We start from the raw sequence: 15,816 nt of genomic DNA on the forward strand, positions 1-15,816 counted from the left end.
TTCTTCCTTCTGTGTGAGCGAAGTCCACTGCATTGTTTGGCCTGCAATGCAGTCGTTACCTTTTCGAAGCGTATGTCCAATGCATTGCCACTTCAAATTAAAGGGGGTGGCGCAACAGTCCGTTGTGAACCAGGGCCTAGTGACTTACAACTCTCAACCATTCCTGTGTGCGAATACTGTTGTCAGGAATGGAAGGGACCTACAATTTTACGCCGAATACGAACGGCTAATATTAGAAAGCACTTTTTCATGACAAGAATTACTCTTGAAGGATTTTGTCAATTCCTCGCAAGAGGCAGTACCCGCGAAAAATATTTTTTTTTTTTAAATTAAGGTGGCACAGGCAGGGATTGAACCCAAGACCCCTTGCATGACAGCCCAACGCACTTTTTTTTTTTTCCAAATTCATTTTTATTTATTCAATCCTTAACCTATCTTAAAGCTAGACAAAAATTCATAAAACTAGCCTAATTATCCATAACTTACAACTAACTTAATGGTCCCATACGGACACTCTAAGCTAAACTATAACACTAATTACTAATGCCTTTCGGCCTTAAGATCACAGCCCAACGCACTAACCATCATGCCACGGGTACTGCATTGCCACTTACGTCTTCTTAATATAGATTCTATAGGTTCCTGAACTGTCCTTCTATGAAGGACCTTATTTGAAATACGGTTTGGCCAGAAAATCCTAAGGATGTTTACGAAGACATCTATTTAAGAAGGTTTGCAGCTTTCTTTTTATGGCTGAAGTAACCTTCCAAGTGCTGCACCCATAAAGAGGCACAGATTCGACATTTTTGCGAAACAGTCGTAGCTTTGTTCTTAAGCTGATAGTGTTATTCCTTAATTAATTTTTAGCCCTAAAACTTCTGCTTCTCTCTCCACACTTTTTGTCATTTGATGGAGATACATGATCATATGACAGAGTACGCAAACATCGTCAGCGTAATGCAAATGCTTTAAATAGGATGTCAAAGTCCATTGGATCCTTCCGCTATCTGACAGAGCTGAGCGCAGTACATCGCTTATCACCAACAAACACAATATCACCAACAAACACAATATCAACGCACTGAATAATGATCCGCAGGGTGTTAATATGATCAATACAGGAGGATACAGCGCGGACTCCTGCTTGATCGGCATCAAGTGTGGCCTTCATGTGTTATTTGATGCGTTCCAGAATAACTTTTGCTATTATTTTGGCAACGGCTGGTAGAACACAAATTCCTTTCAAGTTTTCGCACTTTGTAAGATCTCTTTTTTTTTTGGGAGCTTGAGGATAATTCCCTTCTTCCACTCATGTGGGAAGCTTTCTGTGGTTCAGGCTTCTTCTATGAGCGGATGAAGCAGTTCGCTTGATGACGTTGGCTCTGCTTGTAAAAGCTCTGCGGGAAATCCATCAAATATTAACCACTAACCAGCAAAGATAATGGCATCAAATAAATTTTGTTATGCACGAAATAATACAGTAAGGAATCTCAAAGAAATTAGGTGGATGGTTTCTTTTACCATAACAATTTTAAAGAAAAAGTTAAAATTTTGTGACGTGATAGAAAGTATTGTGAAGTAATAATAGAATTTTGAAAAAAAAATCAAAAAAAGGCTTTTTAACAAATAATTAAAAAAAAACCTGAAAAAAATACAAACTCTCAAACTAATTTCATCTTAAAGAAAATATAAAATAAAACAGTCAGTTTTTCCATAAGTCAGTTTTTACGCAAAATTAATAAAAATTGATATTATTGATATCTCGTGAATAAATGAAATTATTGACTCCAAAATGATTTCATTCTGTGCCAAATTTGCACTTCATTTTGAAATAGTTAACGTAAGATATTGTTTTTAGTAAGATCAATCTGTATATGTTTATATAAGGAATACAAAATTTCAAGAAATGCTTCTAAAATGAGTAAAAAATTGGTTTTCGACTAAGGATCTCGATAACAAAACTAGATTTTGAAATCAAACTATTTCATCACATGCAAAATATTGTTTATAATTAACAATTAATAATAATAAGGTTTTCAGGAAAACCTTCAAAAATAACAAAAACTGATAAGACAATTTAAACCCATTTTAAAACGATAGCCTGCAGTCTAAAAATAAGCTGTTTTTAAATCTATAAACGTCAAAAATAAACAAACTGGCTTTGAATCGGCTAAGCTTAAGGTGATAGTTGACTATTATTATTTTGATTATTTTGATAGTCAAATATCGACTATCATTTTCATTCCGTCTGTGTAAGATTATTCAAATTGTCAAAATTCGTTGTTGCCTTGGTGAAATTTTAAATTGTTTCTTATAAAATATCTTAATAAAAGTATCAAATTGACTGATTTGGAGTAAAATTCTTACTTTTCTTGCTTTTTTCGAATGTCGTAAGCTCTGTCAGTCACAGGAATGTATTTTTTTAAAGAAACAAAGTGATCTTAAAACATTTTCCAGTGTTTTGTGGAAGCGTCTGGTAGTTCTACTCGGAATAAACATATTTGTTTGAGAATGACTATCACATTTTTGTTGTGACAGCTTTTTAGATATCAATTTGACTATCACCTTACGTAGATCGAATTCGATCATTTTGGTCGTCATTTATCAACAATCACCTAGCCGAATCCAACCCTGATTTAGAAAATTACGTTGCGAGATATTTTATTCGAACATTTTAAAATAAATTAAAATTTAAAATGAATTAAGCATGTATCAATATTTGGATATTTTGCTGGATGTAATGCTACCAACCAACCAAATCGAACCCTTTGAATTAGATGAGGGCGATTTGTATGAAAGGTATCGAATCGACAAAAAAATCGTACTTATAAGTATTCAAGATCGAAATTAAATGAAAGGTTTGCCAATATCTGTGTGCTTGCAAGTCTTAACAGCACCACCGCGATCTACATTAAATGTCCCAGCTAACAGAATAATTTAAAGGATTTCACAGATTTTAGCTCTCCAGCAAACGCATTTTATTTTGTTCCCCTCTACAAGGTTTAAGTGAAATTGTACTAGAATATACCTTCTTCATGAAAAGCAGCTGTGTTTAGACTAGATTTTATACTTAGTCTTCAGTTCAAATAGACCCCATTGACTTTAAATTATTTATCTCACACAAAATATTATTATGAATATTTTGATCAAGTTTTAAGCAAGATAAATCTACAGACGGGATGGGAAGTTATTAGAGTGGGTCACATCCCAGCCCTTTTTGTAATTTTTGTAAAAAATCTGTCAAAAACATTTTTTAAACTGTTTATGTTAATACAGTTAATATGATGAAAATGAATTAAGGTACATGTTAATATCGTTATTTTTTCAAATAATATTGCAGCTAGAAACAAAAAAAAAACACTCTGCTATAATTTGTTTCATTTGTTTGTTTAAAAACTCTCAATTAAATTCAGCTTAACATTTCACCACATGTCAAACAGGTATTCTTTAATTTTGTGTTCTTAAGATTTTGAAATTTTGTAATAGTTGATATTTTTTAAATGCGTCAGTAAGAATACCTCTATTTAATATAATTTATATTAAATACACTTGGGTATTGTTATTGTTAACTAAATTTACTTAAACATTGCTATTTTCTATCTTGATATATGGCGAACAAAAGAAAATTCCTATGTTATGTTTCCTAAACTCTGGATTCGGATTCTAAGGACCTTGAAATTTGAAGAATGGCAAACTTTTCTATTACAGAAAAAGGACCGATTACAATAACCATGTACAGGACTCTATAAAGTAAAATTACAAGTTTGTTATTTTTTTTCAAAAAGCTTGATTTTAGGTATTATTTGTTTATTTAAATTTTCGTCGTTTTAGGATTTGAAATATATTTAAAAAATATTCACAATTTTAATGACATTACGTTACAGATATAAGAAATAGAAGCACCATAGATCAGTAAAACATAGCACATTTAATTCAAGTACAAATTATTGCTATGAGTTGGAGTAAATGATTTTTCTGTTAAATTCAGTCTTGTTAAAATAATTAAGGCGAAAAAACTATGCCACACATTTATCCCAAAAGAAGTTGTGTTTTTTTTTGAATATTTGCTTAGTTATCTCTATGAAAGTAAATAAAATTATCAAAAACAATTATGAGCTTTGATAAGAAAATACAAATTAATAATTGTCCAATTTACGTACACTGAGTTAAAAATTTTGTTCATTAAAGTCTTAGCTCCATTTCTGATAAGTAGTCTTTAGGAGGAATGAAATGTTAATTTTTACATTTAAACATTCTACAGTAAAAATGTCCGACACTCATTTCTAATTCATCCGCAACTTCTTAATCGGATTCCGTAATTAGAATGATGAACTTAAACAGATATTTTACCAACAAGTTCAAAAACACAAATTTATTGCCTTGAAATGCACATTAACTTTAGAGAAAATAATTTGTGAAAGAAAATTATGAATAACAAGAATCACTCCATTATGTTCCAGCAAAGAGACAAGTTAGAAAATGAGGAATGTTATGGCAACCCTGATTTCACAGTTGAAAGTTTCATGTAACGTTTATGATATAATAAGAGGCGAGGAAAAGTACTCTTGTCTTTACTGAAATCTCATTCCGTATAACTATGAATTTATTAACGTTAACCGTCATGTAGTTTTTTGAATATCTGATAAAAAATTGAATAAATTACTGACAAGATGTCAATTCAATTAAATGTTGATGTTCATAATTAAATCTCAGTTATGAAGAAGTAACCGACGCCATACTATGCACATAAATGCAAATAAAGAATTTAAATTGCAGCAAAGTTCAGCGTTCTTCTCTGAACTTACAGTGACATTTTCTTTCTAATAAAACAATTTTTTTATAATTGTGAAGAAATTTTAAATGACTTGATTGGTTACAGAAATTGTACTGAAAATATCGCAGCTGTAAGTGAAAGTGTTGCCGAAGACTATGTGTCGATTTCTCGCCGTTTACAGGAATTAAGACTGTATTTTGCATTTGGATCTACACCTACATCCATAAAGGCTAGCTCACACAACAACGCACATTTCTTATTTGGTGGGTATGTTAATAAACGATATTGTCGTATTTGGGGATCTGAGAATGCGCAAGTAATTTAAAAGAAGCCTTTACATCCACAAAAAGTCACTCTTTGGTCCGGAGGTGTGATTGGACCCTACTTCTTCGAAAAGGACGATGGAAGGACCATAATGATAACCGACTTTTTTGCTTGCTATTGAAGAATACAATATAAAGAATATTTGGTTTCAACAAGACGGTGCCACATGCCACACAACTCAACTGGCCACAAAGATCATGTCATTTGACACTGCTGTACTTTTTTGTAGGGCTACACGAAAGACAGTGTTCATGCTGATAAACCTTTAACTTTTGAGCACTTAAAAAACAACACTCGTCAAGTTATGGCTGGGATACCGCCCAACGTGAGTCAAAAAGTGGTTGAAAATTACCTCATAAGAACTGATGCTCTCAACAATTCGCGTGGTGGTCATTTAAATGATGTGGAGTTTCTTACATATTGTCAACATTTAAACTTTATAATAAAAAAGAAATATTATTTACTTTTGAAACCGCAAAATATATAACCCTATCCTAATTTCCACACACTAAAGGGGTTATTACAACCCTAAACACATTTACAGTTTAGACATAAGTCGAGCTTAGGAAAATGGTTTATTACTTAATAGCAAATACCGATGCACATTGGTATTGAGGTTTTGAATATCAAAATGAGAGGGAAAAACAGTGTTGGGTAAACTATTGCACATTCTTAATGTGTGGTTAAAAAAAAAAGTCCCTATACTTGACAGTATTTGATTTTAAAATTTTAGAGCACATTTTCACATTTCATTTTTAATTCGGGTGTTTTGATTTGATTTGAAATGAACGCACATATATTTTAAAAAACAAATAATTCTTCTATTTATGAACTTTGCTTTTGTATTATTTCGGATTTATTTATATTGATGCGACGACGGCGACGTTTAAGAATTTTGCAACAACTTCCCTACATCAAGCAAATTAAGTAACCGGGTGATTTCTGCAAGTTCGTGAGATCAAGTCGTGTTTATTTTATTTCATTCTCACAAGAAATTGCTTTATTTCTAAGAACATTCTCCCATATATTGATTTGTTAACAGGTACAGTATCTTACGGATGCAACAATTATCATTTTTTTAAAGTAATTTTCAATGTTTTTACCTTATTTCAAGTAATGTGTGTCTGGAAAGAGTATATTAGTTTTATATTATAAATTACAAGTTTTGCAATGGCAAACTTATGGATCACGAACTTAAAAAAAAAAAAATGTTACATAGCTAAACTTTTTGTTTAAAAAGTATTTTTTCTTATATCGGTATTGTACTGTAAATAATTCCATGTGCAATATATTAAGTTGATGATATCTATAATTAAACGAGTCAAAAAGTAATTGAAAGGCATTAGCATTCCAAACCATACTATAATATTGTGCCGTGCTTCTATGAACTTACATACCTTCATAAGTATGAAGTGAATCTTTATTTTTAATTAAATGCAAAAGAACCAGTTTATTGTTGTCGGCAAAATGTTTAAAAAAAAGAGTTAAATATAAAAATTATGAACTGTGTAGGAAATAACGATTTGTTTACAGGTAAGTAGTTATATCGAAAAGCGGTTTAAACATTATTTTGATCACCAATCGTGTAAAGACAATAGTTTCTTTGAAATATAATGATTTCTTATGTTTATTTGTTTACATTCAGAAGTTAGTCTTCTTAAGCATCTTTAATTGCTAAAGAGACTGTAGGAGGCCTTATGACTAGCTTGAAATAAAATGTTTAAATTTAATCTTAGACAAACTGTGTTGAATTAAAAATTAACACACTTAAATACTTGACAACTGTCATTCAACTTGATTTTTAGTAGTTTTTTTTTTAATGAATTTAATTTCCCGCCAAATGTAAACTTGCACGTTCCATTGCTGCAAAACTAAGAATTTTTAATATTTTCATAAAATCGAGTTTTAAGCAAACATTTTATTATGAATAAAATGTAATACTATTACCATCTTTTTAACAGGTTTTTTGGTCTCTAATTTTAGAAAACACAGTTTATGTTTTGAAAATTTAATGTATTCAGAAGTATAAAATAACTGGAATTATTTTCTTCCCTCTCATCGCGCGCTGTACAGGGTGCCAAAATAACATAATTTCACAATTTCGTTAGAAGGATTGTTCCATGATGGAATTTAAATATCATTTAATTTAATGATTTATTTTAGATATTTCTTTTTTTTTAAACCAGCTTAGTAGAATTTTTAAAATACCTGTTTGTTTTTTGGCAAAATTGATTGAGAATTCGTATAAATTTCCTAAGGCAATTACGTGCAAAAAATGTATTGGAACACCCTGTAAACTAGAAGAAGGATGATCCATTCAATTTTATCAATGTGGTCAGTTCAATTATTATTATGATGCTATCTTTGAATTTATTATAAAATTCTTTAAAAATAAAAATAATATATTTACTATAAAGCGTTGCTGAACAAACACGCGACTTTAGAGTAATTTACAGCTTAGTGAGACTATGATAGAAAAACGTTTGTTTAGTTTATAGGAAGCCTTTAAGACAACAAGAAGTTTTTTTAAATTCATTAAAGATTGCGAACATCGTGCGACGAGACGTGAGAGTTTTATAAAACAGTTCAAATGTCAATTAATTAAAAATACAATATTAGAAAACTTAAAAAAAATGACTGATAAAACTAATACGAAAGGTACAATATTTTGCATGATACTTAAGTGAATTTAAATTTTAAAATATAATAATTGCGATATCCGCAGTTACACAAACTAAGAAAATACAAAAACTTAACCTGCTCGATGGTTTAGATGATCTTTCTATGAAGATGTTCAAGCTTTGGTTAATGACATTAAACTTAAGAGTTAAGGCGCATAAATACTATGCATGGTTTAAGTTTGAGAGTAAATATTTAACTTAATAGTTTCAGTTATTGATGAAATCATAAAACAAAACCAAAACAGTTTTGTGATTTTAAAGAATGTGTTATTGTACATCTGCACACTGTGTTCATAAATCAATAGAGTTCACCTTTGAGTTTTGAAAATTTCGTGTTTTAATCTTGTTTAAGTGTTGAATTTAAATCAATTATTATTGGATGATTTTGATTTTAGTAAAATATGTAAATTTTTTGTTCATGAATTTGTTTTTAAGTGTGATAAATACTATTATATTCAATGTTCAATTCAACTTCGTCTTTATTAACATTTTCATAAATTGTTACATTTTATATTAATATAAAAACTACGGTGCCATTTATTGGGTCCAAATGCGCTTCCAAATCATTCTTGAGAATCCCCGCGAACACACACAAACATCTTCATCCCAATCGGACTAGCCAATTTATTAAGATTATTATACTGACTGCTTAAAATAGTCTTGATGACCGAATTCTGATAATTGTATTTTCGTTTTATAAATACAATGCACCGCAACATTTGACATGGACGTTTTTTTTTCGTCCATAGCTCGAGAACCAGAAAATATATAGTCTTCAAATAAATTTTGTTATACAGATAATAATGCAGAAAGGACTCTCAAGAAAATTGCATGGGTGTTTTTTTTAATATAGCAGTTTAAAAAAAGTGAACATTTTGGTTAACCCTAAATATCTTACGAGCCAAAAAAGCTAGAGACTTGAATTAAATTTATATAGTATATTTTAACGTGATACAAAACAAATACATTTTTTGAAAAAAATCCAATTAACGGTTTTAAATATATAAATCAAAAAACTGAAAAAAAAATGTTGTCACCTCAAAAATTTTACTAACACAAAATGATTTTATCTTCAAAATAATTGTGTGCGAGGAAAAATAACGTTTTAAAATTCTGGTAAAATTTTGAGAAAAATGAAATTGACAGTTTTTTTTACAAAAAATAAAAGATGGTAAAAAGTGTTTTTCAACTCAAATTACTTTTCAAAAATTTGAGATTATGGCTTCCAACTAATTTAAACTTATAAGAAATATTGTTTTTAGCATTCATTCATTCGGTTCTATTTCTTTATATGAAAAATATTGTTGGTAATTTTAAAAGTTTTACGAATAATGTAACTAGCAACTTTTTTAACCCAACACGAAAATGTACAAACTTTTAAGCAAGACAAATCGACAGATGGGGTGGGAAGTTATCAGCGTGGGTTGCATCCCAGGCCCTTTTTTATCTTACAAATTAGCTAAAGTTAATGTTAAATTAGCTACTTAAACGTTTAGCAATTTACTAAATCCATATGACACCGGTAAAATTATTCTTATAACAGCAGTGGGTGGAATGGTCCAGTAAAATGTTAGGAAATTAAATTAATAGGTCCGTTTAAGCGTAGTTACTTTGTTTATTTTCACGAAATGTCACTTTTTAGACATGTTTTGATCCTCGTTTTTTAATAAAAGGCAATTGGAAATTACTAGTCAGCAAAGGTTTACAAACTTGGACTTCTTAAATAAAATGCTAAATATTAAGAAAATTGCCAACTTTTTATGTTTAAAATTTTGCGCTTATGTAACTAAATACTTTGAGCATTATTTTGTATACAACAAATCTTGACTTTTCACTGTACTCCAAACAATGTTATTATCAACCAATAAGGCTTAATAACATTTTTTAAACTATTTCAGTTACTTCAAATTAAATTTAAATGGGCTTAAAGTGCAATTTAAAAATAAAGGATACCATCTTGGGAAAAATCCATTTTCGTCAAGAGAATAATCAAACATTCTATGTCACGGAAATAATCTGTAAAGCTATGTCATGTCCTTATTCTAGTCAATACACAAGAAAGTTACAAAATCGTCACGTAATTTTATTAAATTTAAAAACGACATACACACTTTATTATTTAACCCAATATTTTCAACATGTTAATAATTTTTTTTTAAACATTTATCAAAGGAAAAGGCACTTGTTGTTAAAATTTACTTCCGCTCTAATTTTCCTACGAAAAAAGTATTCACATCTATATAACAATTTTTAATTATTGACGAAGGCACGAAATCTAAATCTAATAGAATATAATCAAGTAAATCACGCCATCTACTGGAACAAGGCTGCCATTCGATTGCAACTGCATTTTAATATAGTATATTGTAACAAGCGTTGATTTTAAGAGTAAACTGATTAGAAAAGATCAGTGGAGAATTCGCTTCTGGATACAAAAATACATTAAAATTAATCTAATTATTAAAAATGTTTTACTTTTTTCCTTGCAGGTCTTGTTATAGGTGTTCGTCATCTCCAGGCCCTGATGCTCTTTCTGTGCTTCGTAGTTAACTTTATCGATAGGCTTAACACTGCTGTAGCGGTAGTAGCAATGACAGATGCAGAGACAGCAAACCCAAACTTTCCCGTAAGTATATTTATATTGACGATATTTTAGTAGATTCAAATAAAATTTTATACCCGCAGGAATACGATTGGGACAAGAAACAAAAATCCTACGTCCAAAGCAGCTTCTATTGGGGCTTGATTCTGACACAGATTCCAGGTAGTTTCTTGTGCCATAAGTACGGTGCGAAGATCACAATGTTCGTCTCAACTTTTGGATCAGCAGTTTTAAGTTTAATTACACCAGTATGCATTCCTTTGGGTGGTTGGCAGATTTATGCTGCCATTACTATGATTCAGGGAATGTTTCAAGGTTTCTTCACTCCATGCATTCACGAGCACATAGCCAAATGGTCACCAATTGAGGAACGTAATCGCTTGGGAGCTTTTGCGCATACAGGTATTGAAATGGGAACCATTTTGGCAATGGGTGTTCCGGGATTTATAGCACAGTCAGCCTGGGGTTGGCCGGGTATATCGTACGTTTCTGGTGGCTTAAGCATAGCATGGTGTATTATGTGGACGTTGTTTGCAGACAATGATCCCAATATTTCCAGGTTCATAAGTTCCGAAGAGAAAGAATTCATTCTTTCTTCACAGCAGAAGGTCGATCATGAGCAAAAGAAAATTCCTATACCCTGGAAGGCTTTGCTAACCTCGGTTCCGTTTCTTACCCTCGTAGTTGCTCAAAGTGCCCAAGCTTGGGGCTTCAAGACAATTCAGGGTGAAATACCATCTTATTTGCATGGTGTCTTACGCATGGATCTTTCGAGTAACTCCATTTTCTCGGCACTTCCGTATTTGGTGATGTTTGTCATGACATACATATACCTTGTAACTGCTGATATTTTGATGAAAAAGTTTGGCATGCCTCTAACAAGACTGCGGAGAACAATAAACTCCATATCGATGTGGGTTCCGGCCGCCCTTCTAATTGGAGTAGGATTTTTAGGTGAAAGTCAGAAAACCCTAGCAGTTACGCTAATGACAATGACCGTCGGAATCAACGGAGGAGATACAATTGGGGCTGCACTAAACGCTATCGACTTGTCACCCAACCATGCAGCTACCCTTATTGGGATCATCAACACAGCAATGAGTGCAGTGTTTATGGCGACACCATTGGTCGTTGGTGTGATTGTTGGTGATGGAGTAAGTAGCTTGAATTATTTTCTAAGGAAGTTTAATAAAGTGAATTGAATCTTTTTTTTAGACAGAACGATCGGAATGGCAAATTGTGTTTTTGATAACTGCTATTATCTTGTTTTTCGGAAATTTATTGTACATTTTCTTTGGAACCACTGATACCCAACCATGGGATCATGAGGAGTTTTTGCTGAACAAAACTGTTTTAAGCGAGAAGACAAGCAATGGTACTGAATCATATAAGAAAACTCTTGAGGAGACTTTCGAAACCAAAATACCGATTGATGGGAATGCCTCTCATATATAATGCAGCGTTGCCATTTGCATGGTATATATCCATTTAATTGTAAATACATTTGCATATATAATTTTAAGTTACAAAATATAAAAACGTAGATACATAGTTTAGGGTTTGAACACAATCGAATTTTTAAATATTTCTTCATATGGCCATTTTGTAATATAATATAGGGAAACTGAAAATAAAAAAAAATTAAAAGAAAACTTTGTTTCAAGTATTAAAACATATAAAACAAAATAAAAATGATCGGTGCGAAATTTCAGACAGCTTATTGTTCAGGGTTTTGTATGTTAATACATACTCAGCAATTTACAAGCTATTCTAAAATTGTCGAAAAGTTGAATCTGAACACGTCTGAAAATGGACAGTTTCAAAACAAAAACCATAGCAAACAAACCTTGATAAGAGGAATTTTAAATACCAAAACCTAAGACGTCGTCGTAGAGATTTTGAAAATTACTGAATCTACTCGTAAACTAAAGTAGCCATTTTGTGATAACTGAAGTTTTTAGTTTTAAGAAATTTCATATGTAAACATCGTTGCTCAAAAAAGTCTCTAGAACTGCCTTGGCGTATGCTTCATTGAAAAATCCGCTATATGAAACATTCTTGCGAAATTGCTGTTGTGCCTCATTTCAAATTTTAAATGTTCACAATGCTTTTGCATACCTTTAGGATACAAAACTAACCTTTTACTTAAATAAAAACATTACACAAATTTTACCTGAGTTTGAGGATTTATATAAACTCGAACAAATGTTTTTTGAAATCATGTAAATAACATTTTTTTTAAATTTCTTAAAAATTCAAAATCTAATTCTTTCAAATATTATGTTCCCGTTGCGAAAATATTTTACATTTGTAACAAACAAAATTTCTTAGCCCTGTTCGTTTGAAAATAAATTATTTACTTTGTTTTTCAATGTCTTTGTTTCTAATGTGTGTATCTCCTTTTGCCGGAAGAAAGTTCGAATCGTTCCACAACTGCACTTCCGTTGAACCAAATATTGTGTAAAATAAATTCCCCAAAAAAAATACAAGTGCTGAGATTATGAAAACAAGCTGCCATTGCCTGCGATCGTGCTAAATCAAAAAACTTATCTTTAAGATCTATGTTTTCGACAACAAAAAACAAGGACTCACTTGATCGTGAACTATCAGCCCCACAGTTAAAGGTGACAAAATACCAAATCCACTGGCTAACGTATATAAAACACCCACAAGCATTCCTGCATGGTTTGGTGAAAGATCCAGAGTGTTTAGAGAACTTCCAATAGTTGTCCCGGAATGTAGTCCCATCATGACAGTCAATAAGATTATAGCAAGTAGCTTATGTTCTTTTTCAATGAATCCAATGCCAATAAATCCAACAGCAGGTAGCCATAGTGCAAGGGTGTTAAAAGTTCGTCGCAGGATTGTCAATGTGAGAACTTTTTTCTTCAGTAAAACTATTGAAACAAACAAGTACACAAACCCCATTAACCACAATGCTAAATATGGGAGGGATGAGTACAGCCCGTTTTTGTTGATATCCACCTCAAGAACTCCATCCAAATACGAAGGAATTTGAGCTTCAAGAGTAGTGAAGCCAAACGCTTCTGCACAAACAGACACAAGCAAAGCCCAAAATGGCGAAGATGTCCAAATAGCTCGCCATGGAACCGGAATCTTTTGGATACTTTCTGTTATTGTTGTTTTATCTATTGAACCAATAAGATATTTTTGTTCATGATGAGAAATCCAATTTGATTCGGATGGGCTGTTAGAGCCAAACATCAACCAGACAAAACACCAACCAATTCCAACGGCTCCAGATATGTAGAATATTCCAGGCCAGCCTAGATTTGATGATGCTAAAAGACCACTTCCAAACATGGCGACAAGAGCCCCTAAATCTTGACCGGATAGTGTAATACCGCCAAGAAAATTTCGCTCTGCAATAGGAGACCAGTTTGCGAGATGATTGTGAATACAAGGGTATACGAGTCCTTGGAAGAGACCTTGGATAAACCGAATTGAACAGAAAATCCTCCATCCTCCGAGAGGTACACAAAACGGAGTAATAAACGCAAATACCGATGAACCTAAGACTGATGCAAATAGAATAATCTTAACGCCATAAAGTCGACATAAAAAGCTTCCAGGAAATTGGGTTATTGTGAAGCCCCAAAAAAATCCACCTAGTATGTAATTTATTTCCATAGTGTTCCATTTAAATTCCTGGAAAAAGAAAAAATCAAAATAAAATGAATAAGAAAACAAGTAAACTTACTTCAAAATTTGGATTCAGTTTACCACTATTCGTCATGGCCACAACAGATATGCTCACACTGAATCTCACATAAATCTGGATAAATATTGCTATGAGCAACAATATCACCTGCAAATGACGAATACCCAATAAAGGTCCTGAAAAACAAAATTACATTAAATTCTTCAATTCAATAATCGGAGAAAAAAATGTAAGCAAATTACCTTTGCTACTGAACTTCATGGACATTTTAACGCTTAACTTGGAACAAACTTAACTGACCTACATTGTATTCGCATATTGCTAACTAGTTTGTTATTAAAAATTCAACATGCTTAAAAATTATAACTTGGACTTGGCGATAAGAAGCAGATAATGCATTTTTGAAAAATGCATATGCAAGTAGAAAAATGGTTATCTTAATCCTTGAAGGTATTTTAAAAAGCCTCGTCAATGCTGTTTGATATAATCTTTTATGTCTTATCATTCTCATTATTGTTAATTCTAGGTGTAAAAACATTTATTGGTTAATGCTTATATTTTAAACAATTCCTGTCTGACCAACATTATATTATGATTAGAAACTTTTCATAGAAATAAAGCTCTTTTTTCAAATTAGGCTTCTAAACTCATTTTTTAATGTTCCAATGGAGGTTATTGTAATAGGTGCGGTTTCTCGAATTGAACATTTTTACTGTGTTTTCTGTTGGTTGTATTTGTGTTAACGTTCTTATTTACCTACAAAAATATCGACTTCAAAATAACTTTGTTTTGTAAAAGAAAGCAAACCCAATTCATTGAGTGTTGTTTTTAAAGAATAGCAATTTATGTCTCACAAAAAAAGGCTTAAATTTAACGTTATACATAATAAGTCCATTCGCAATCCTTTCTGAAGCAGTCTTATTTTACGAAAAACTAAACTAAATCCTGTTGGCGTACTCAAAAATTTCGTAGTTTTTCCTAAAAGCGAACGCTCACGAGATAGTAACATATTTCCCCAACCTACGAATTTTAGCCCAAGAAATTTCTTTGGGCTGATTTGTGAAAAGTTTCAAATTTGATAGATCTTCAAATAAATTAAATAAAATTAAAAATTCTTTTCCAAATAACAGCTACAAGATTGCAATTTTCAAGTTTCAATTTAATCAAGTTTTTTTATAAAAAGAAAACAATGGGCCAGCATGATGTTGCTTGAAGTTCATGTTGTCTTGATTTATTCATTAAAAAAAATAAACACGAAATAATTTGATGATGTTTCAAAATTTATATTTTGTTGACAGTGAAATTGTGGGAAAATTTTGTTGATTTCCCGTTTGCTTACTTTTTTGTAGTTTTGTCTTTTTGTGAGGGAACTTTACCACCACTCTTTAAAATATCTCTTTTTTACGAATTTTAGTTCAGAAAGTACGCGAACGGACCTGATACGAATTATTTTTTATTACAAAGATCGGCTGCTTTGCAAAGTAGTAAGATTTTTAGAAAACTTAAGTAAACCGTTTCTTACAAAAAATAAAAACCTAACCAACAATTAATTTAAATTGTTTTTTGACTGTGAAGTCTTGAGAACAAACACAAAATTAACTTCAAATACTATTTATTTTTGTTTTTTGAACAACAATGTTACTTATTTCAAACTAAGAACGATTTAAAAACAAAACAATCCCAAACAAACAGTTCCAACAACCCTTTATAATTATTTAAAGTAAACTTAACCCTGAAAATAAAAAAATTTCAT

General features: G+C 31.4%; 2 protein-coding genes across 2 annotated transcripts; one reads left to right on the forward strand and one right to left on the reverse strand.

The window, feature by feature from the left end:
- Positions 1–7,570: 7,570 nt before the first annotated feature.
- On the forward strand, positions 7,571–12,033 carry LOC129950276 (putative inorganic phosphate cotransporter). The gene is made up of 4 exons (XM_056062160.1): positions 7,571–7,756; positions 10,269–10,405; positions 10,465–11,535; positions 11,597–12,033. The coding sequence occupies exons 1-4, from the start codon at positions 7,732–7,734 to the stop codon at positions 11,834–11,836; spliced, it is 1,473 nt and encodes a 490-aa protein (XP_055918135.1). The 5' UTR covers positions 7,571–7,731; the 3' UTR covers positions 11,837–12,033.
- A 463-nt stretch (positions 12,034–12,496) lies between these two features.
- LOC129950277 (putative inorganic phosphate cotransporter) lies at positions 12,497–15,623 on the reverse strand. Its single transcript, XM_056062161.1, has 4 exons — positions 14,306–15,623; positions 14,103–14,239; positions 12,974–14,050; positions 12,497–12,913 (listed from the first exon to the last, which is right to left on the reverse strand). The coding sequence occupies exons 1-4, from the start codon at positions 14,328–14,330 to the stop codon at positions 12,734–12,736; spliced, it is 1,419 nt and encodes a 472-aa protein (XP_055918136.1). The 5' UTR covers positions 14,331–15,623; the 3' UTR covers positions 12,497–12,733.
- Between the last annotated feature and the right edge of the window lie 193 nt (positions 15,624–15,816).

Source organism: Eupeodes corollae, chromosome 3, assembly GCF_945859685.1.
Source record: "Eupeodes corollae chromosome 3, idEupCoro1.1, whole genome shotgun sequence".
Taxonomy (NCBI): domain Eukaryota; kingdom Metazoa; phylum Arthropoda; class Insecta; order Diptera; family Syrphidae; genus Eupeodes; species Eupeodes corollae.